We start from the raw sequence: 22,662 nt of genomic DNA, 5'->3' as shown, positions 1-22,662 counted from the left end.
GTATAAGCTTTGTTGCGTTAAAAAATGGTTATCACAAAAAAAATAAAATACAGTTATACAATCTTTGATAATGATAAGAAAATGTTAAAAACAGTTTACAAAAAAGTATTTGAGAGAGCGAATATAATAAGTATTTTAGGTTTAATAAAAATCATGTTTGTATGGTATTATCATCATCATCATCATCATCATTTAACGTCCGCTTTCCATGCTAGCATGGGTTGGACGGTTCAACTGGGGTCTGGGGAGCCCGAAAGCTGCACCAGTCCAGTCAGATCTGGCAGTGTTTCTACAGCTGGATGCCCTTCCTAACGCCAACCACTCCGAGAGTGTAGTGGGTGATTTTATGTGCCACCGACACAGGTGCCAGACGAGGCTGGCAAACGGCCACGCTCGGATGGTGTTTTTATGTGCCACCGACACAGGTGCCAGACGAGGCTGGCAGACGGCCACGCTTGGATGGTGTTTTTATGTGCCACCGACACAGGTGCCAGATGAGGCTGGCAAACGGCCACGATCGGATGGTGCTTGTTACGTGCCCACAGCACGGAGGCCAGTCGATGCGGTACTGGCTACGGCCACGTTCGGATGGTTTTATTGTGTGCCACGTGCCACCGGCACTGGTACCACAAAGATACAAATTCCATTGATGTTCATCTATTTTGATTTGATTTTCACTTGCCTCAACAGGTCTTCACAAGTGTCACAAGAAGGAAGGTATGCACAGGTGGACTGACTACGTCCCAGGTAGGGGCCATGGGTTATGGCCTGACTAGTCTTGCCGGGTCTTCGGATGGTGTTTTTATGTGCCACCGACACAGGTGCTAGATGAGGCTGGCGAACGGCCACGATCGGATGGTGTTTGTCATGTGCCCACCGCACTGACTACAGCACTGATGGATTCTTGTGTGCCACAGGCACTGGTACCACAAGATACAAATTCCATTGATGTTCATCTATTTTGTCTATTTTGATTTTGATTTGATTTGATTTGATTTGATTTGATTTTCACTTGCTTCAACCGGTCTTCACAAGTGTCACAAGAAGGAAGGTATGCACAGGTGGACTGACTAGTCTTGCCGGGTCTTCGGAAGGTGTTTTTATGTGCCACCGACACAGGTGCCAGATGAGGCTGGCGAACGGCCATGATCGGATGGTGTTTGTTACGTGCCCACAGCACGGAGGCCGGTCGATGCGGAACTGGCTACGGCCACGTTCGGATGGTTCTCTTGTGTGCCACCGGCACTGGTACCACAAAGTGTGTGCCACCGGCACTGGTACCACAAACATACAGATTCCATTGATGTTCATCTATTTTGATTTGTTTTGATTTTGATTTGATTTTCACTTGCCTCAACAGGTCTTCACAAGTGTCACAAGAAGGAAGGTATGCACAGGTGGACTGACTACGTCCCAGGTAGGGGCCATGGGTTATGGCCTGACTAGTCTTGCCGGGTCTTCGGATGGTGTTTTTATGTGCCACCGACACAGGTGCTAGATGAGGCTGGCGAACGGCCACGATCGGATGGTGTTTGTCATGTGCCCACAGCACGGAGGCCAGTCGATGCGGTACTGGCTACGGCCACTTTCGGATGTGCCCACAGCACGGAGGCCAGTCGATGCGGTACTGGCTACGGCCACTTTCGGATGGTTTTCTCTTGTGTGCCACCGGCACTGGTACCACAAAGATACAAATTCCATTGATGTTCATCTATTTTGAATTGTTTTGATTTGATTTTGATTTTGATTTTCACTTGCCTCAACAGGCCTTCACAAGTATCACAAGGAGGAAGGTATGCACAGGTGGACTGACTACGTCCCAGGTAGGGCCATGGTTTATGGCCTGACTAGTCTTGCCGGGTCTTCGGATGGTGTTTTTATGTGCCACTGACACAGGTGCTAGATGAGGCTGGCGAACGGCCACGACCGGATGGTGTTTGTTATGTGCCCACAGCACGATGGCCAGTGATGCGGTACTGACTACGGCCATGTTCGGATGGATTCTTGTGTGCCACCGGCACTGGTACCACAAGCGGTACTGACTACTTTTTATGTGCCACCGACACAGGTGCTAGATGAGGCTGGCGAACAGCCACGACCGGATGGTGTTTGTTATATGCCCACAGCACAATGGCCAGTGATGCGGTACTGACTACGGCCACGTTCGGATGGATTCTTGTGTGCCACCGGCACTGGTACCACAAGCGGTACTGACTACGGCCACGTTCGGATGGATTCTTGTGTGCCACCGGCACTGGTACCACAAAGATACAAATTCCATTGATGTTCATCTATTTTGATTTGTTTTGATTTTCACTTGCCTCAACAGGTCTTCACAAGTGTCACAAGAAGGAAGGTATGTACAGGTGGACTGACTACGTCCCAGGTAGGGCCCACGGGTTATGACCTGACTAGTCTTGCCGGGTCTTCGGATGGTGTTTTTATTTGCCACTATGTTCCCACAGCACGGAGGCGAGTCGATGCGGTACTGGCTACGGCCACGTTCGGATGGTTTTCTTGTGTGCCACAGGCACTGGTACCACAAAGATACAAATTCCATTGATGTTCATCTATTTTGATTGATTTTCACTTGCCTCAGCAGGTCTTCACAAGTGTCACAAGAAGGAAGGTATGCACAGGTGGATCGACTACGTCCCAGGTAGGGGCCACGGGATATGGCCTGACTAGTCCTGCCGGGTCCTCTCATGCACAGCACACTTCCATAGGACTCGGTCTTCAGTCATTTCCTTGGTGAGACCTAAAGTTCGAAGGTCGTGCTTCACCACCTCGTCCCAGGTTTTCCTGGGTCTACCTCTTCCACAGGTTCCCTCAACTGCTAGGGTGTAGCACTTTTGCACACAACTATCTTCAGCCATTCTCGTCACATGACCATACCAGCGCAGCCGTCTCTCTTGCACACCACAACTGACACTTCTTAGGTTCAACTTTTCTCTCAAAGTACTTACACTCTGACGATTATGAACACTGACATTACACATCCATCGGAGCATACTGGCTTCATTTCTTGCAAGCTTACGCATATCCTCAGCTGTCACGGCCCATGTTTCACTACCATGTAGCATGGCTGTACGTACACACGCATCATATAGTCTGCCTTTTACTCTTAGCGAGAGGCCTTTTGTCACCAGCAGGGGTAAGAGCTCTCTAAACTTTGCCCAGGCTATTCTTACTCTAGCAGTTACACTTTCAGCACACCCATCCCCGCTACTGACTTGGTCTCCTAGGTAGCGGAAGCTGTCAACTACTTCTAGTTTGTCTCCCTGGAATGTGGTAGAAGTTGGTCTCTGCACATTTCCAGTGTTTATTTCTCTTGAGCATCTGCCACAGACAAAAACTATTTTCTTAGTTAGCCTTCCTTTGACATTGCTGCACCTCTTATGTGTCCATAGCTTACACTTGGTGCACCTTATAGAGTTTCTACCTACACCTTTTTTACAGATCGAGCAGGGCCATCTACCTGAAGTCGTTTGTGGTTGGTCCACCTTCCTACTTATTAGGACTTTGGTTTTGGCTAGGTTGATTCTAAGGCCCTTCGATTCTAATCCTTGTTTCCACACCTGAAACTTCTCCTCCAGTTCTGATAGTGACTCAGCAATTAGAGCAAGGTCATCAGCATATAGGAGCTCCCAGGGGCATCCTGTCTTAAATTCTTCCGTTATTGCCTGGAGGACTATGATAAATAGGAGGGGGCTGAGGACTGAACCTTGGTGGACCCCAACCTCTACCCGGAATTCTTCACTGTACTCGTTGCCAACCCTCACCTTACTAGCTGCGTCACTGTACATGGCTCGCACAGCTCTCACTAACCATTCATCTATCCCTAGTTTCCTCATTGACCACCAGATAAGGGATCGGGGAACCCTGTCAAAGGCTTTCTCTAAGTCAACAAAAGCCAGGTACAAGGGCTTACCTTTGGCTAGGTATTTCTCCTGCAGCTGTCTTACCAGGAATATAGCATCAGTAGTACTTTTCCCTGGCACGAACCCAAACTGCATATCATCTAAGCTAACTCTCTCTCTAATTAACTGGGCTATAACCCTCTCCGTAACCTTCATTACCTGATCCAACAGCTTGATGCCCCTGTAGTTATTTGTATCTAGGGCATCACCTTTACCTTTGTAGCAGTTGACTATTATGCTGCTACACCAGTCATTGGGTATGACTCCTTCGTGTATCACCTGGTTAACTATACGGGTGACTATGCTATAGCCGACACTACCAGATATTTTGAGCATCTCTGCAGTAATTCCTGATGGGCCTGGGGCTTTCCCTGTCTTCATGCTTCTAATTGCCTTAGCTACCACGGAACTATCAACTCGGATAGCTGGTCCCTCTGTTGGGTCAACATTCGGCAGACTCTCTTTATCCCATTCATTTTCCTCATTTAGCAACCTTTCATAGTGGCGTCTCCAAGCTTCTCTCTTTGCATCCTCATTTAGCGCAAGTGAGCCATCCTCCATGCGAACACATTTCTCTCCTACCACATCTCGATTCTCTCTCACACACTGTCTTGCAACACGAAATACCTCAAGTCTTTCATCCTCACGGCGCAGGACATTGGCAAATTTTCTTTTATCTGCTTCCCCTCTGGCTAGATAGACCTGTCTCCTAGCTTCCCTTCTGGCAGTCTGATACACTTCCCTGCTACCACCTGTTTCTTTTGTCTAATAGCCCTATCAACAATATTGTTCCACCACCATGTTATTTTGGGTCTTAAGGGGACTTTGCACCAGCCACAGATCTGGTCAGCGGCTTTCAGCAGGTTGTCCCTCAGAAACGTCCAGTTGTCTTCTACCCCATGTGTAGCTATACCCCCTTCCACTTCGTCAAAGGCTTCAAGTAATATCTCTAAATCTCTGTCCATTTGCAGGGTCTTTAAGCTTCCAGACCCTTCTTCTCCATGTTGGTCGTCTTCTAGTCGCCCTCTTAGTCCTGATCCTAAAGTCACTAACTACCAGTCTATGTTGTGGGGTGCATTCTTCGCCTGGGAAGGTTTTGGCATTTATAAGCAGCCATCTTTCCCTTTTTCTGGCGAGGATGTAGTCGATTTGGCTAGTATGCCGGCCCGATCGGTAGGTGACCAGGTGGCTTGTTGGTTTCCTGAAGTTAGTGTTGCAGATCATAAGACTATTCGCATCGCAGAACTCCAGCAGCCTGGTTCCCTCCTCGTTGCGGGAACCATAACCATAGCCTCCATGCACACCATGGAAGCCCCCAGCATGTCGTCCAACATGCCCATTGAAATCACCAGCCACAAAGAGAAGGTCCCTGTCGTTCGTCAATGAGGTGGTCTGCAGTAGGGTGTCATAGAAACTGTCTTTCTGTCCATCGGGTAGCCCTGGCTGAGGGGCATAGGCCGATATAATGGTTGCTAATCTATTATGAAGCACTATTCTAATCTTAAGTATTCTGTCACTTACTCTGATTACCTCAATTACTCTATCTATCCATTTCTCAGCGATAAGTATACCCACGCCACCAACCCCGTCAGTGTTCCCTGCCCAGAAAATCTTATACATATATATATATATATATATATATATATATACACAGACAGAAAGAGATATATTTAAGAATTTACAAAAACTTGAAGAGGAATAACTGAACTGTCTGTTTGAAATTTTCTGTCATGTGTGTAGCTAAGGGATGTTTACTGTTTTAAGGGTTAGTATGGGAGGTTGGTTGTGGGGGGAAAGAGCAATGTAGAATCAGATTTTTTTGTTTCTGGGCTAGTCTGTCATGGCTCAGTGGTTTTTGGGACTGGTCTTAGAGGTCAGAATGGTGTGATTGGGTATGCGTGCCACTGTGCATGTCTTCATGTGTGTGTGTATGCAATATATGTGCTTGTGTTTGTGTGTGGGGGCTGTTTTTAATTGGTCCCACAGTTTAGGGTGGTGTGTATGTGTCTGTGTATGTGTGTGTTTTTAATTTAGCAGGATGGTGTGTGTGTATGTGTGCACATTTGTGTGTGTATGTGTGTGATTTGAATTTGTCAGGGTGTTGTGTATGTGTTTGTTCGCATGTGTGTACGAGTGCGTCTGTGTGTGCATGTGTATCTTTGTGTGTGTTTTGTGTTAGTGGGGATGTTATGTGTGTGTACGTGAGTATGTGTCTCTGTCTGAATATGTTTAAATTGCTTTAATTGTCCTGGTGGTGGTGTGTGTGTGTGTGAGGGTGCATATGTATGTATGGGTATGCTTGTGAAGACCTGTTGAGGCAAGTGAAATTAAAATCAAATTCGATGACTGGCATCCGTGCTAGTGGAGCGCTAAGAGCACCATCCGAGCGTGATTGTTGCCTGAATGGGTAACTGGCTTCCATACCAGTGGCACGTAAAAAGCACCATTCGAGCATGATCGTTACCAGCGTTGCCTTACTGGCACATGAAAAAACATTCGAGCAAAGTCGTTGGCAGTGCTGCTGGACTGGCTCCTGTGCAGGTGGCACATAAAAAACACCATTTGAGTGAGGTCATTGCCAGTACCGCCTGACTGGCCCTCGTGCAGGTGGCACGTAAAAGCACCCATTACGCTCTCGGAGTGGTTGGCGTTAAGAAGGGCATCCAGCTGTAAAAACTCTGCCAGATCAAGATTGGAGCATGGTGCAGCCGTCTGGTTCGCCAGTACTCAGTCAAATCATCCAACCCATGCTAGCATGGAAAGCAGACGTTAAACGATGATGATGATGTATGTATGTATGTATATTTGTTTGTATGTATGCATTATGTATGTATGTATGTATATTTGTTTGTATGTATGTATTATGTATGTATGTATGTATACACACACATTTTCCACTAATCATTCTTTAGAGAGAAATTTCTTGGAATAAGTGTTTTATTTTCTTACGTCCAATAATGTTGAACCAAGTGTTATAGCGTTGGCTGACTCTAAAGTATTTACGAGAGCCCATTTAGCTCTGGAAGCCTTCTTCAACTGAATAACCAAGTTTCTTTCCTTGAACAGGTTACCCTGTTAGAAATTACTTATCACATGACCATCAGCCTGAGTCATGTGATGTGGTAAGCAGGTAAATTGTGTGAAGCAGACAACACTGCCATATGAGTGATATATACATGAAAGAAAATTTACAAGAAAGGTTTTAAAATGCACCATACATACTGAGTGTAGATAGTATTTGAGGACACATGCATTTTTAGTCATTATTTTATTTGACAAATTTTTATTGAACTTCTATTTCAGAAAATAACAATGAAAGGCCTTATGCTTACTAATGAAATAAAAAGGCTTGTTGTGATTGTGGCTTTGAAGGCTAAGCATGGTGATTTAGAAATTTCTTGCTTTCTGAAAGTTGCAAGATCTTTTGACCATAAGATTTAGTTAGAGGAAGAAGATGGATGCATATTATCTGTATCAAAACATTCCAAATGTTCTGATTCTATCAGGACATCTGAAATTATTCTGGAAGTTAAGTAGAACACTGAAGACAATCCAAGAAAATCAATGAGGTTAATTGCAAAAAATATCATGTGTCAGAAAAACAATCAGAAATGTTGTGCAGGAAGACATCAAATACAAATCTTACGTGATGAGGAGACGTCAATTCATGTTAGAAAAAACAAAATAAAGCCATTTAATCAAATCCAAAAGACTTTTGAACAAACTTGAAAATCCGTTAGAAGATGGTGTGATTTGGTTTTTCTTGGATGAGAAAAACTTTGACCAGGACCAGAAAACTAACAGAAGAAATGACAGATGACTATGTGCAGGACCTTCTGCGGTTTCAAGAGTAGTGCACACAAAATTTCCTACCAGTGTCATGGTTTTGGGTGTTGTTAGCAATGAAGGACACAGGATGCAACCTCACTTTTTCCCACAAGGCCTTAGGTTCTGGATAAAGTTATTAAGTTTTGGATCAACCGTGTATGCAATGGAAGGCCTTATGTCTTTCAACAAGATTCTGCACCATCACACAAGACGACACAAGAATGGATCATCAATTATTTGCATAATCACATCACCCCTGACATTTGGCCTCCTAATTCAACAAATCTCAATCCACTGGATTACTACGTATGGAGCATCATTGAGAAAAATGTCAATGAACACCCCCATAGCACCAAAGATTCTTTGAAAGCCACCATAGTTTGAGTCATGTCCAATATGAACTACAACCATTTAATCCGAACTTGTAAACAGTTCTGGGCCCTTGTAGAGGCAGTTTCTGATGCTTATGGTGACTTTATTGAATGAAATTATTAAATTGATAATTTAGCTTTATGTTGATATTATTTTTATAAAAATCCAGTTTGATAGTGTTATATCATCGTTTTTTTTTTAAACCATAAATTTGTCCTTAAATACCATCTATACCTTGTATATATATTGATTAAAATTTTAAAGAGTACATGTTTATTATGGACTTCTGGTCACACATGTGCAATGATATACAGCAACTAGCCTGAGCATTACCTGCACCATGCCTATACATGTGTGTTGCAAGGAATTCCTTTCCTTAAAATTTAAAGAAAAGCATATTTTTTAATGAAATTTTTTATGAATATGCTTCAGATGGTATAAATTCCAATTCTATTGGAATTTGGTGTAAAAAATTAAAAAATGTTTCAAAACAAATATCTGACATGGATCAGTATTTATGTCTGCAATTCTTATTTTCATATTAAATTCCATTATTATCGTAATATACAGACTCTTAAAGGTATTTGTGGAAATTTTCATCATCATCATCGTTTAGCGTCCGCTTTCCATGCTAGCATGGGTTGGACGGTTCAACTGGGGTCTGGGAAGCCAGAAGGCTGCAACAAGCCCAGTCTGATCTGGCAATGTTTCTACGGCTGGATGCCCTTCCTAACGCCAACAACTCCGTGAGTGTAGTGGGTGCTTTTTACGTGCCACAGGCACAGGTGCCAGATGGGGCTGGCAAACGGCCACGATCAGATAGTGCTTTTTATGTGCCACCGGCATGGGAGCCAGGCAAGGCTAGCAACGGCCATGATCGGACGGTGCTTTTTACGTGCCACTGGCACGAGGCCAGTCAGGGCAGCGCTGGCAATGGCCACATTCGGATGGTTCTCTTATGTACCACCGGCACTGGTATCACAGCTGCAATTTCCATTGATGTCGATCGATTTCGATTTTCACTTGCTTCAACAGGTCTTCACAAGTAGAGTTTTGTGTCCCAAGAAGGAAGGCATGCATAAGTGGACTGGCTACATCCCATGTAGAGGCCACGAGTTATGGTCTCACTTGTTCTGCCAGGTCTTCTCCCGTACAGCATACTTCCAAAGGTCCCGGTCTCTAGTCATTTCCTCAGTGAGACCTAAAGTTCGAAGGTCGTGCTTCACCACCTCGTCTCAGGTTTTCCTGGGTCTGCCTCTTCCACAGGTTCCCCCAACCACTAGGGTGTGGCACTTTTTCACACAACTATCTTCATCCATTCTCACCACATGACCATACCAGCACAATCGTCTTTCTTGCACACCACAACTGATGCTTCTTGGGTCCAGCTTTTCTCTCAAGGTACTTACACTCTGTTGAGTATGAACACTGACATTACACATCCATCGGAGTATACTGGCTTCATTTCTTGCGAGCTTACACATATCCTCAGCAGTCACGGCCCATGTTTCACTGCCATGTAGCATGGCTGTTCATACACACACGTCATACAGTCTGCCTTTTACTCTGAGCGAGAGGCCTTTTGTCACCAGCAGAGGTAAGAGCTCCCTGAACTTTGCCAAAGCTATTCTTACTCTAGCAGTTACACTTTCAGCACACCTGCCCTCACTACTGACTTGGTCACCTAGGTAATGGAAGCTATCAACTATTTCTAGATTTTCTCCCTGGAATGTGGCAGAAGTTGGTCACAGAGCATTTTCAGTGTTTATTGCTCCTGAGCATCTTCCACATACAAAAACTATCTTCCCAGCTAGCCTTCCTTTGACATTGCTGCACCTCTTATGTGTCCATAGCTTACACTTGGTGCATCTTATAGAGTTTCTACTTACACCTTTTCTACAGATCGAGCAGGGCCATCGACCTGAAGGGATTTGTGATGTGTCTACCTTCCTACTTTATAACCATTTTCCGAAAAGTTATGAGGAAACAAATTTGACTTGTGTGAATTTTCTGAAACTCCTCTCTCCACTTCCTCAAAAACATTTTTTTCACACCAAATTCCCAACTTACTGGAATCTACACCATCTGAAGCCTGTTTTAATAAATGTTTTAAGCAAAAACGTTTCATAAGAGGTGGAAGATCACATTTTACTAACCATTTTCACTGTTTTCAGACTTTGAAAGTTTCAAGTATGTTCTTCAATGTATTTTTAGTCCATTTGGTGAAAGAAATAGATGGAAATAACGTTATATAGCCTTGTCGCTATATAAAAGGTGTGTGTGTGTGTGGGGGGGGGGGTGATGACTACAAGTTAGCATGTCTTCCCTTGCTACATCCTATTTTCAGAAAGGAATATCATTACTATTTATATGGAATAAAGTAGTTCTTTTAAGAGAGAGAGAAAAATGTTTAATTGTTTATTTTCAGGAACCACATCATTCAACGCATCCCTTCTTGGTCTACAACAGAAAGCAGCCCCTATGACACCCAGAACTAATATGGCATCCAGAGAAAATGATGGCATCAAAATACAACTAATGATTGATTCAATTTCTAATGCATCTGTGAGTAAATAGATTCATGTAACTTATTTATATTTAATTGTTATTTCATTTGCAAATGAGGAATCATTACAGTTAATTAAAACATTTTCTCAATCAAACTCAAACATTTTATTTCCTTCACATCTGATATCTTGAGTATATCTTTTGCTAACTTTAACAACCTCAAACTTACTACAGCCATTCTGTAGAGCCTTTCTTAACAACAATATCAACTGCAACAATGTATCTCTCTTCTCTCCATGGAATGTTCCTTAGCTGTTTACCATTAATTACTTTTGTAGGTTGATGTCATCATTAACAGCACCAATAAAATCCTCCAGCTTAATGATGGTTCTATCTCCAAATTTATTCTCAATGCTGCTGGTCCAGAGATACAATATGAATGTAACCAGAAATATCCTCAAGGTATTTCTACATCTGAAATAGCCATCACTAAAGGATATGACCTCAAATGTAAGAAAGTATTTCATCTGGCATTACCTTCCTGGGATGAATATTCCTCTAATTCAGTAAGTATCAGTCAAAGATATTGATTTATTGAAACAGTTAATGTTTGAAGAGAACCTTATGCATGTTGTGTGAGAATCATAAAGCAAATGTCAGCATCCTGTTTAATATTTGTTCTTCCAAGTTATCATTGGAAGGAAGCAGAAGATATCGATGAACAGGACACTTTTATATATAAAAAGAAGGAAAAAAGCCTCATGGCCTAGCAACAGTTATGCGACTGATAAATAAGACTATATTAAAACATATTTCTCTGTTTTACTGTCTGTATTGGTGAGTTTTTCTCTGTCATGGCACGAGCACTAGAGAGGTTGTCATGTCCTCAACAACACTAAAGACTCCTCTTGGGTCTGCATTGTCTCTCTTCATTCACCAACAATTTTACACGATGGATGGGGTCTGTTTTATTGTAGCAGCCACATGAGTGAGGTTGCCTTGTCCCTTGCAGGACTAAAGAGTGATAGGAATGACAGTTGTGTTTAGAAGTGGTAGGAGTGAGAGGAGTTGTGAGAGGAGGATATATTTATTACAACTTAATGGTTTCTTCCTGTAATAAGAAAATAATTTAATAAAATATTCATTATCAATTACTAAACAATTATTTTTTTTAGATTCTGGCAAACTTGACTCAAATAATAACCATTTGTCTGGAAGAAGCTGAGAGAATGGGAGCAAAGAGCCTTGCATTTCCTATATTAGGGCCTGAAATGAAATACCCCATTGAAAAACTACCCAGAACAATGTCTGAAGCAGTGAAAAGCTACTCAGATCTGAATTCAAGCCAGATCAAAGATGTTTACTTTGTGGTTTTACCTGAAGAAGACAGAGAAATAGCAAAGGTTGGTTGATGTTTTTGTTGTTTGTTGTTTGATGTTGATATTTTTGGAATTTACCAAAAGCATATTCTGCAAGAAATGAAGAAAATAGAAACAAGAATCTGGAATCATTTTATAAATTTCCCTGCATGACATCCATATGCCTTCTGTTCTGGCAAGCTTACTTGGTCTCATCACCACTGTAGCACATTTTGAGAGTCCAAACTCCATCTTGATATCATTCACAAAAATCTGCACAGACTGGATTAAGCTGTCCAGTTCTGTCTCACTATTTGTTAACAATTTTGAGTCATTCCTGAATGCCTGCTGGTAAAGTTTTCGCTTACTTCTTCCCACATCAAACCCCAACTTTGTCTTCTGCTGTATTTCACTTAAGGGGTTTTATTCACAGTGAAAAAAAAATCAGTGGAGACACACTGTCCCCCTGGAAGAGTCCTCTGTTGATATCCACCTCTGCCAGTACTTTCCATACTCTTCCATATAAAGCTTTTCATGTGTTTTGCTACTCCGTATATTTCTTTAGTTCTTGCTGTCCAAGATTATGTTATCAATCATTATTATTATTGTTGTTGTTGTGTGAGAGTAGAGTGCCCCCTGGCGAGAATGGACTGGGCCACTATATATAAAAAAGTAGTAGTGGTCTGAATAAGTGTGGAAGTTCGGGTTGGAGGGCAATTCATGCTAGTTCTACAGTTCATATGTTGATAGTCAAAGCTGGAGCTGAAAGTTTACAGATCGAGTTAGCATGTTGGTTTGTTGGTTGTTAAAGGATTGTTGTTATGTTCTGCGTGGATACTGCCAGTTTTTCATTACACTGTTGCAGTGTATTTGTTTATCCATGAGGATAAACATATCTGGCAACAAGGATTGTTTGAAACTTCACAGGAAATAGCTCCAAGAGAAGCAACAGCGACAACCACAAGAGCTGCAAAAACAAATACTACAACATCAACAACAGTAATTGAGTTTTACAGTCAGTGAAGTCCGCAAGTCCAGTAAGATTGTTTATGCCAGATGGCACAGCTAACACAATTTACGTATAATCCAGAGGAGAATATTATGTCTCCCGTGTATTATAGAAGATATGAGGAAATTTTTAACAATGAGTGCAAGTCACGGTCAGAGGAGGAGTAAGGCTTTCACTACACAAGGTAGCTCCTGCCAAACATGAGCAGTACTGTAACTTTATTCTGCCCAGAAAGTTGAGTGGGATTAATTTCCAAGAAAGCGTGGAATTGTTTTCAAAATTTTGTTTGTAAAAGTTCATTGTTGAGCGCTTTAATGGAGTAGTCAGCCATACGTGTGAAAATTTCAAACTTCAGCATCTCACTCAGGATATGTTCAAATCACTTACCTTCATGTAAGGACTTATAGCACTTGAAGACATTCAGGCAAGGATTCTCTTGAAAATGGAGCAAGCAAACCAGGATTCATCTCTACAGACCATCACTGAAGAACGTCAGACTATAGTAAATGATGTGAAAATAATGGCGGATAAAGACTCTGCAAAACTTCAAATGTGCTGACCTGGAAAGCAGAATCCAAAAACGTATCAGGCCCCAAACTGTGTTATGGTTATGGAGGCCTACACTACGAAAAGGATTGTCCTTTTAAAAACAAAAAGTGCTATAGTTGTCATAAGCTGGGACACAGGAGTTCTCATTGTAGAACAAGACAGCAAAGCTCAAATACAAAAAGTTCTAAGATGTTTTCAGCGGAGATCGATTGTGATTGAGAAACAAGAAAATTCGTGCATGAAAGATAAATGATGTGAATACCAAGTTACAGTTAGACTCAGGTAGTGACATCTTCATTATAAATGCAGATACTTGGGAAAAATTGGTAAACTGAGATTACGCAAAACAGCGAAAATAGCATGTGGTGTAACGGGCGACAGATTACATTTGATGGACAAAACATTTATCGACGTCACATTCCGAGGAGAGACACGTGAAGCAAAATTATTCATCTGTTTGGTACAGATTGGCTAGAACTGTTCAATTTATGGTAGCTCCCTGTAAATCTTTACTGCAATAAAAGAAATGGTTGTCACGTTAAAAACAAGTCTACAGAAGAAGTGAAGGAAAAATTGGAAAAAAAATGTTCCTGCAAGTGTTATTTAAAAGAGTGTTAAGAGAAGCAGTAAATGAATCAAAATGTCATTAACTGCGGTTGACCGGTGTGTTTGTTCTTCCTGTTTTGTCATCCATTTTGTGGGGGAAGGGCAGCTCAACTGAATTTATTTTTCTGTCAAAAGTTGTTTGCATTTTCCCCGTCACCATTGGAGAAAGCCCAACAGAACATGGTGAGGCCTATATGTGAAAGAGGGGGAGAGATCGAGGATCAAATACAAAATGCTTTAGGTTCTGTCTAATGACACACATAAATACATTCTTATATATTTATGATGATGATGATGATGATATTACAGTAACAGCTTTTGAAAAAATACAATAAAAGTAACGAGAACAGAATACATCCTATTCATCACCTTCATCTCCATCACCACCACCACCACCACCCGTGTGCGATAGAATTTGTGGAGTTAGATATTCTATGGCTTGACGCCTTTCCTGTCACCAACCCTCACCTCGTTCCAAGGGAGGTAACTATTTCTGCATTTTACAAAACATCACAAACTATTAGAAACAAAGGACACTGCTTGCATAACAGGGACACTCGTTTACAGCTAAGAAATAATGTAAAGGCAAGGAGACACACACACATATGTGTGACAGGCTTATCTCATTTACTGCCTGTCAGACTCAATCACAGAGCTTTGATTGGCCTAAGGCTATAGTTAAAGACACTTGCTCAAGGTGCCATACATGGAGACCGAACCTAAATCAAGGTAATTAAAAGTAATAGCATCAGAAGCAGTATTAATACCAAAAGCAATCTTTATATCCAACTAAATGTGGATGTTGTGTTAGAACACCAAATACTGCCTTATTTACCTTGAGAGGACCTCTCATATGGATGCACGGTCCATAAAGGCACTCATATTTATATTGTTGGTAGATGTCAGTCATCTGCTACAGGCACCAGAACTGCCAGATCATGTATTTTCACTCTGCTCAGGTTCATCAGTGACAGACACCCTGTAGCAACATAACAGCGAAATCTCCCTGTCAACGATATATAGACAGTGATGTCACAAATAGCCTGAAGGCTTATTAAAGATAATTAATAGCAACAGAAGCAGTGTTAATACCAAAAGGCATTCTTTATGTCCATATGCTGTAATGAAGAAATAGGGGAAATTCCTGTCCACTGTAGAACTGTTTTTGAAGTTCTTTCTTTTCCTTTGTCATCTCTCTTATGAATGACCATGACCCTAATTGTTGGACCTCCTCCACCTCCTCCTTCTTGCTTATAATATCAAAAAATAATTACCTTGTACTCTGCTTTTGTTGCTCAAATATTCTTGGCTACACAAGATGCACCAAAGAACCTCAACTTCAACATTCTTGATAGACATTTCAACAGCAAACACAAGACTCAGCAGTTTTAATGAGAATGGTGAGTGGAGAGAAGAAACAATACAACTTCAGCTACATGAAGACACCATTGCCACATGTTTAACTTCACTAACACCACATCAGTGGTCAGTGTGGAAGGTTTTTCTGCCGCATCCACTGCAATACCATGTCTCCCAGTAGACTGGAAGGTCGTGGATGGAATATCTTTGATCTGAGTGACAAAGTAATTTTCCTCATTTCCTTATTACTGATTAGAAAGAAATCATTAAATATTTTAAATATTTTGTTTGTCTTTTGTTAAATTAAATCTCTTCTCTTTAAAAAAAGCAAAAAATTAAACAAAAATGATTCTCATGGTTTTAAATTTTACAGAAATTTGAAGAATATCTCCAAAATAAAGCCGAAAATGAAGGAATGATGGATAAACAGGAAAAGGAAAGATTTCATTCAAAAGGTAAACAATTTGTTTGTTGATATTGAATATTATGGTGTTTTGTCACACCGTCTCTATTAAACACTGTTTATTATAAATATGATTAATGTTATTATCATTCCCTGCCGGTGGCACGATAAAAGCACCACCCGACTGTGGCCGTTGCCAGCACCGCCCCGACTGGCCTCCGTGCTGGTGGCACATAAAAAGCACAATCCGATCTTGGCCGTTGCCAGCCTTGCCTGGCCCCTGTGCCGGTGGACGTAAAAAGCACCATCTGTCCGTGGCTGTTTGCCAGCCCCGTCTGGCACCTGTGCCGGTGGCACGTAAAAAGCAGCCACTACACTCACGGAGTGGTTGGCGTTAGGAAGGGCATACAGCAATAGAAACACTGCCAGATCAGACTGGGCCTGGTGCAGCCTTCTGGCTTCCCAGACCCCAGTTGAACGGTCCAACCCATGCTAGCATGGAAAGCGGACACTAAATAATGATGATGATTATTATTAATTATTAATGATTAATGATTCTCATTATTATTATTATTATATTATTATTATTATTATTATGATTGCTATTATTGATATAGATGTCGCACAGTATACAATATCGTGAGATTGTTGATTGAAGATATTGTGTCTACCGGGGGTTTGCAGTGTTTGTCAAGTCACAAGAAGGACCTCAGGCAGACAATACTTTACACAATTCCAAGTAATGCTGACTTTTGCAATACATCTAGATTGCAGGGTATCTCTAAGGACTTCAGATGTTTTTTCAGATTGGATGGTATTGAACCCAATGCTACGATGACAATAGGGATAACCTTTATGTTCGACTCTTGTACCTGCCACATCTTAGCAATCTCAATTCTCAGGTTTCCATATTTATCAACCTTTTTCTCTTTATTTCATGATGATGTGTTGATCTCCTGGCCCTGCCAAATCGATTATTTGGCACTTTTGTTTGTCCCTCCTAAAGGTTTCTATATCTGGCCTTCAGTTCTCTAACACTTTGTCTGTCTGGAAATCAAAGTCCCAGAGGATTTTTGCCTTCCCCTTTTCGTTCATCACCTTTTCTGGTGTATGTTGGTACCAAGCACCCATAACCTCATATCCATACTTATGGCATAGTAGCCAGTGGAGGTTTTGGGCTACTTTGTCGTGTCTACGCATGTACTCTTCCTGCGCATGACTTTCTCAAGCACTAACAGTGAGTCACACTTTCAACCCTCTTCCTAGACATTCTGCAGAGGTCCGTTGCTCTTGTGTGGTATATATTCTTTTCCACTGAGTCCTAGGCCCAAATGATTAGGCTTTCAATATTTTTTATTAGGTCACCCTCTATGATGCTTCTTTGTCTTTTAATTTGTTGGTTCCACAGTGGAACTGACCATGTAATTCCATACGGAGTAGGGTTTCTTCTCTCTCGTCGGCTGTTCGTGATCAGAATTCATGTTTACCTCAAGTTCCTGTGTTATCAGGTGCAGCTGCAGCAGGTTTGCCAGTACCACTGCCAACATCATCATCATCATCATCGTTTAACATCTGTTTTCTAAGCATGCATGGATTGGACAGTTGACAGGAGCCGGCAAGGTGGAAAATAACTACCCTTCGCTACTCTGTCTGTTTTGGCAGGAATTTTACAGCTGGATGCACTTCCTAACACCAACCACTCAGCAGAGTGGACTCAGTACATTTTACGTGGAACTAGCACAACAAAGTTAGTTTTGGCATTATTTTTGCAGCTAGATGCCCTTCCAAATGCAAGCCATTTCACAATGTGCAGTGGATGCGTTTTACATGGCACCAGTGCTGGCAGGGTCACCAAGGTAATGAATTATGAGAGGGGCAAGAGGAGAGCTTGTGTCAGATGATAAAAGATTAGAGTGTGACAGAGAGGCAGAAACAGGGGTCTTGCCATAACAGAGAGGGCATTGGAGGAGGTGATCCAGTAGTAGATGATGAAATGTTAGAGTGTGACAGAGAGACAGAAAGAGGGGTCTTGCCATAACAGAGAGGGCATTGGAGGTGGTGATCCAGTAGTAGATGATGAAATGTTAGAGTGTGACAGAGAGACAGAAAGAGGGGTCTTGCCATAACAGAGAGGGCATTGGAGGTGGTGATCCAGTAGTAGATGATGAAATGTTAGAGTGTGACAGAGAGACAGAAAGAGGGGTCTTGCCATAACAGAGAGGGCATTGGAGGAGGTGATCCAGTAGTAGATGATGAAATGTTAGAGTGTGACAGAGAGACAGAAAGAGGGGTCTTGCCATAACAGAGAGGGCATTGGTGGAGGTGATCCAGTAGTAGATGATGAAATGTTAGAGTGTGACAGAGAGACAGAAAGAGGGGTCTTGCCATAACAGAGAGGGCATGGAGGTGGTGATCCAGTAGTAGATGATGAAATGTTAGTGTGACAGAGAGACAGAAAGAGGGTCTTGCCATAACAGAGAGGGCATTGGAGGTGGTGATCCAAGTAGTATGATGAAATGTTAGAGTGTGACAGAGAGACAGAAAAGGGGTCTTGCCTAACAGAGAGGGCATTGGAGGTGGTGATCCAGTAGTAGATGATGAAATGTTAGAGTGTGACAGAGAGACAGAGAGAGGGTCTTGCCATAACAGAGAGGGCATTGGAGGTGGTGATCCAGTAGTAGATGATGAAATGTTAGAGTGTGACAGAGAGACAGAAAGAGGGGTCTTGCCATAACAGAGAGGGCATTGGAGGTGGTGATCCAGTAGTAGATGATGAAATGTTAGAGTGTGACAGAGAGACAGAAAGAGGGTCTTGCCATAACAGAGAGGGCATTGAGGAGGCGATCCAGTAGTAGATGATGAAATGTTAGAGTGTGACAGAGAGACAGAAAGAGGGGTCTTGCCATAACAGAGAGGGCATTGGAGGTGGTGATCCAGTAGTAGATGATGAATGTTAGAGTGTGACAGAGAGACAGAAAGAGGGGTCTTGCCATAACAGAGAGGGCATTGGAGGTGGTGATCCAGTAGTAGATGATGAAATGTTAGAGTGTGACAGAGAGACAGAAGAGGGGTTCTTGCCATAACAGAGAGGGCATTGGAGGAGGTGATCCAGTAGTAGATGATGAAATGTTAGTGTGACAGAGAGACAGAAAGAGGGGTCTTGCCATAACAGAGAGGGCATTGGTGGAGGTGATCCAGTAGTAGATGATGAAATGTTAGAGTGTGACAGAGAGACAGATAGAGGCGTCTTGCCATAACAGAGAGGGCATTGGAGGTGGTGATCCAGTAGTAGATGATGAAATGTTAGAGTGTGACAGAGAGACAGAAAGAGGGGTCTTGCCATAACAGAGAGGGCATTGGAGGTGGTGATCCAGTAGTAGATGATGAAATGTTAGAGTGTGACAGAGAGACAGAAAGAGGGGTCTTGCCTAACAGAGAGGGCATTGGAGGTGGTGATCCAGTAGTAGATGATGAAATGTTAGAGTGTGACAGAGAGACAGAAAGAGGGGTCTTGCCATAACAGAGAGGGCATTGGAGGTGGTGATCCAGTAGTAGATGATGAAATTTTAGAGTGTGACAGAGAGACAGAAAGAGGGGTCTTGCCATAACAGAGAGGGCATTGGAGGTGGTGATCCAGTAGTAGATGATGAAATGTTAGAGTGTGACAGAGAGACAGAAAGAGGGGTCTTGCCATAACAGAGAGGGCATTGGAGGTGGTGATCCAGTAGTAGATGATGAAATGTTAGAGTGTGACAGAGAGACAGAAAGAGGGGTCTTGCCATAACAGAGAGGGCATTGGAGGTGGTGATCCAGTAGTAGATGATGAAATGTTAGAGTGTGACAGAGAGACAGAAAGAGGGGTCTTGCCATAACAGAGAGGGCATTGGAGGTGGTGATCCAGTAGTAGATGATGAAATGTTAGAGTGTGACAGAGAGACAGAAAGAGGGGTCTTGCCATAACAGAGAGGGCATTGGAGGTGGTGATCCAGTAGTAGATGATGAAATGTTAGAGTGTGACAGAGAGACAGAAAGAGGGTCTTGCCATAACAGAGAGGGCATTGGAGGTGGTGATCCAGTAGTAGATGATGAAATGTTAGAGTGTGACAGAGAGACAGAAAGAGGGGTCTTGCGATAACAGAGAGGGCATTGGAGGAGGTGATCCAGTAGTAGATGATGAAATGTTAGAGTGTGACAGAGAGACAGAAAGAGGGGTCTTGCCATAACAGAGAAGGCATTGGAGGTGGTGATCCAGTAGTAGATGATGAAATGTTAGAGTGTGACAGAGAGACAGAAAGAGGGGTCTTGCCATAGCAGGGAGGGCATTGGAGGAGGTGATCCAGTAGTAGATGATGAAATGTTAGAGTGTGACGGAGAAATAAAGAAGCAGAGAGAGATGTCTTGCTATAGAGGAGAGACATGGTTACCGAGGGACAGAAAAAGAGGCACGCAAAAGAGGCCATAAATTGGTGTGCTGGTGTGAAGGAGGTATTTGGTTACCTAGGCAGAGGAAAAACAAGAGGAGAGAGAGAAAATGAGGAAGAATGAGACATGCAAATCTAGTCGTAACAATTTCAACTTTGCAAGAGTAACCACAGAATTAAGTGAAGACATTTTTTATCGATGGAAATGAATTCAAGAGTGCAAAATGTAGCAGAAAAATGGTATTAAACATTCATAGAACTGGCCCCGCAAAAAATTAATTTGTGGACAGTTCTATATAAAACAACTGAAGTCAAAAGTAGGGAAGTGGAGCAGGCAACACAGCAGCAAATAGAGAAATACCTGGAAGCAGTTTAGAAAACAAAGCCTACGTAGCCAGGTTAAAGAAAGAAATATGGGACTGTCAAAGTGCGGTCTGTCTCAGAGGAGGAGACCAAAAATAACTGGACGGCCATCCTAGCAAGGGACAAACACATTGTCATCCCCATCTACTTTGGTCGAAGAATATTCAGAGTTAGAATACTCAACATAATGCCAACCATTTTACAGTGTGGACTGGAAGCTGCTTTTCTCATGGCACCAGCACTGGTGAGGTTACCAAGTATCTTGCAAGCCCCCTGATGGAACTGGGGAGTGGGGAGGTGGCTTGAGGCCAGGGCTAGAAAGTCTAAAAATTGCCAGAGGCTTAAGCACATAGATCTAGAAGAGACTCGTGGCGTCCTTATATTTATGCAAAGGTGCATGACAGTATCTGGAAGGAAGAAAGATGGTGGTAATAGAGTGCCAGAGCATAGTCCCAAGTTACAAGAAGGGGAGTATAAGGGAGACTGTGGATGAGTAAAGAAGGAGTGGGAGGGTAATGGCATCAGAGTGTGAGATGAAAAGTGCAGAGGTTAGAGATGGGGCTTGAGGTGGTTGTAGAGAGTGAGGAACAATGGTTTGAGGTGGAGTCGAGAGACTGACGGGGCTCGGAAAGGAGGAGGTGACAAGAAGCCTCAGAGGAAGGGTGGAGAGCAGCAGAATCATCAATCTGTTGATAGATGAGGAGGAAGAGAGATGAAGACCAGGATCTGACAGCAGAGGGAAAGCAAAGATGATGAAGTGTGAAAGAGATGGGAGTCAGAGATACATGGGGGTGGCTATAGTGAGTGGGGCCAGAAAATTGGAGGGAGTATTAGCAATGACTGTGAGAGGGTGTTGAGAATGATTGCAGATAGGAGAAGTGTTCAACAGGAAACCTGGCAGAGTAAGGTGTAGCTAAGAGGGGTGGGTGGGAAAGATTAGGGAAGGGACAGAAAGGGATGATCGATGGAAGGTTGTATGGATGGAGATGATGATGAAAGAGATGCAACTGGTATTAATGAAAGGGTTTGGGTGGTGATGAATGCTCTCAAATGGTTACAGCAGTAAAGTAAGACCATAGTTAGAAGAGTATAATAGAGGGATGGGTGTTAGGAAGATGAGATGTGGTGAAGGGGATGCTTCACAGGGGCAAATGTGGGGTAAGGCCCAGCATGGGCAGGAAATATATCACAGTTTTTGGACATGACTTTTGCTGTGACAAATGTGTCTTTATATATCATTTTGTTCAACTTGTGCCAGCATGGACATGAAATGTAGATGGGGATAATGCTGATGATGGCATGCCTATACGTATGTACATCATGATCATCATCATTTAGCATCCATTGTCCATGCTGGCATGGGTTGGACGGTTTGACTGGGGCTGGCAAGGTGAGGGGCTACACCAGACTCCAGTCTGACATGGTATGGTTTCTACAGCTGGATACCTTTCCTAACCACCAATGTAATGGCTGCTTTTATTTACCACCAGCATGGATGCTAGATACATGATGCCAGCATCAACCACATGGCCTCTATGAGGCACAACCCCCAAATGGTACTTTTTACGTGAGACTGGCATGGCTGGCATGTAGGTGACACCTACAAAGACCACAGCTATGATTTCATTTGGCTTGATATAATAATAATAATAATAATAATTGTGTACAGTGCTCAGGTGCACTACAACTCATCTAAAGTGTATATATAATCAGGTGTAGTTTCGACGGATTTCGGGAAGCATGAGGGCCTTAAAGGATGCAGTGTCATGGCAGTCAACAACTGATGCAGGCAGTTTATTCCACGCTTCAGCAACCCTGAGCGTGAAAAAATGTTTCCGAAAGTCATGGGAGCTGTGCTGTTTTCTGACTTTGTAGGCATGTCCACGTGTGTTAGACACATGGAGATCAAAAAGGTGTTCAGTGTTGTTGTTGGTGAGGTGGTTGATAACCTTGTGGTTGCTTACCA

General features: G+C 42.7%; 1 protein-coding gene across 7 annotated transcripts in view; it reads left to right on the top strand.

Moving 5' to 3' along the window:
- LOC115209556 (protein mono-ADP-ribosyltransferase PARP15) overlaps positions 1-22,662 on the top strand; it is a 199,333-nt gene that overhangs the window by 17,541 nt on the left and 159,130 nt on the right. For 5 of the 7 annotated variants that reach the window (XM_029778002.2, XM_029778009.2, XM_029778016.2 and 2 more), the window contains exons 4-7: positions 10,549-10,685; positions 10,967-11,194; positions 11,804-12,031; positions 15,883-15,964. In XM_029778002.2, the coding sequence (XP_029633862.1) occupies positions 10,549-10,685; positions 10,967-11,194; positions 11,804-12,031; positions 15,883-15,964 (675 nt within the window). The remainder of the gene's footprint in view (positions 1-10,548; positions 10,686-10,966; positions 11,195-11,803; positions 12,032-15,882; positions 15,965-22,662) is intronic. The other 2 variants (XM_036508643.1, XM_029778023.2) reach the window with 2 other exon arrangements.

The sequence above is a fragment of the Octopus sinensis genome, linkage group LG1 (genome assembly GCF_006345805.1).
Source record: "Octopus sinensis linkage group LG1, ASM634580v1, whole genome shotgun sequence".
In the NCBI taxonomy this organism is placed as follows: domain Eukaryota; kingdom Metazoa; phylum Mollusca; class Cephalopoda; order Octopoda; family Octopodidae; genus Octopus; species Octopus sinensis.
This window is presented reverse-complemented; position numbering and strand designations above follow the sequence as displayed.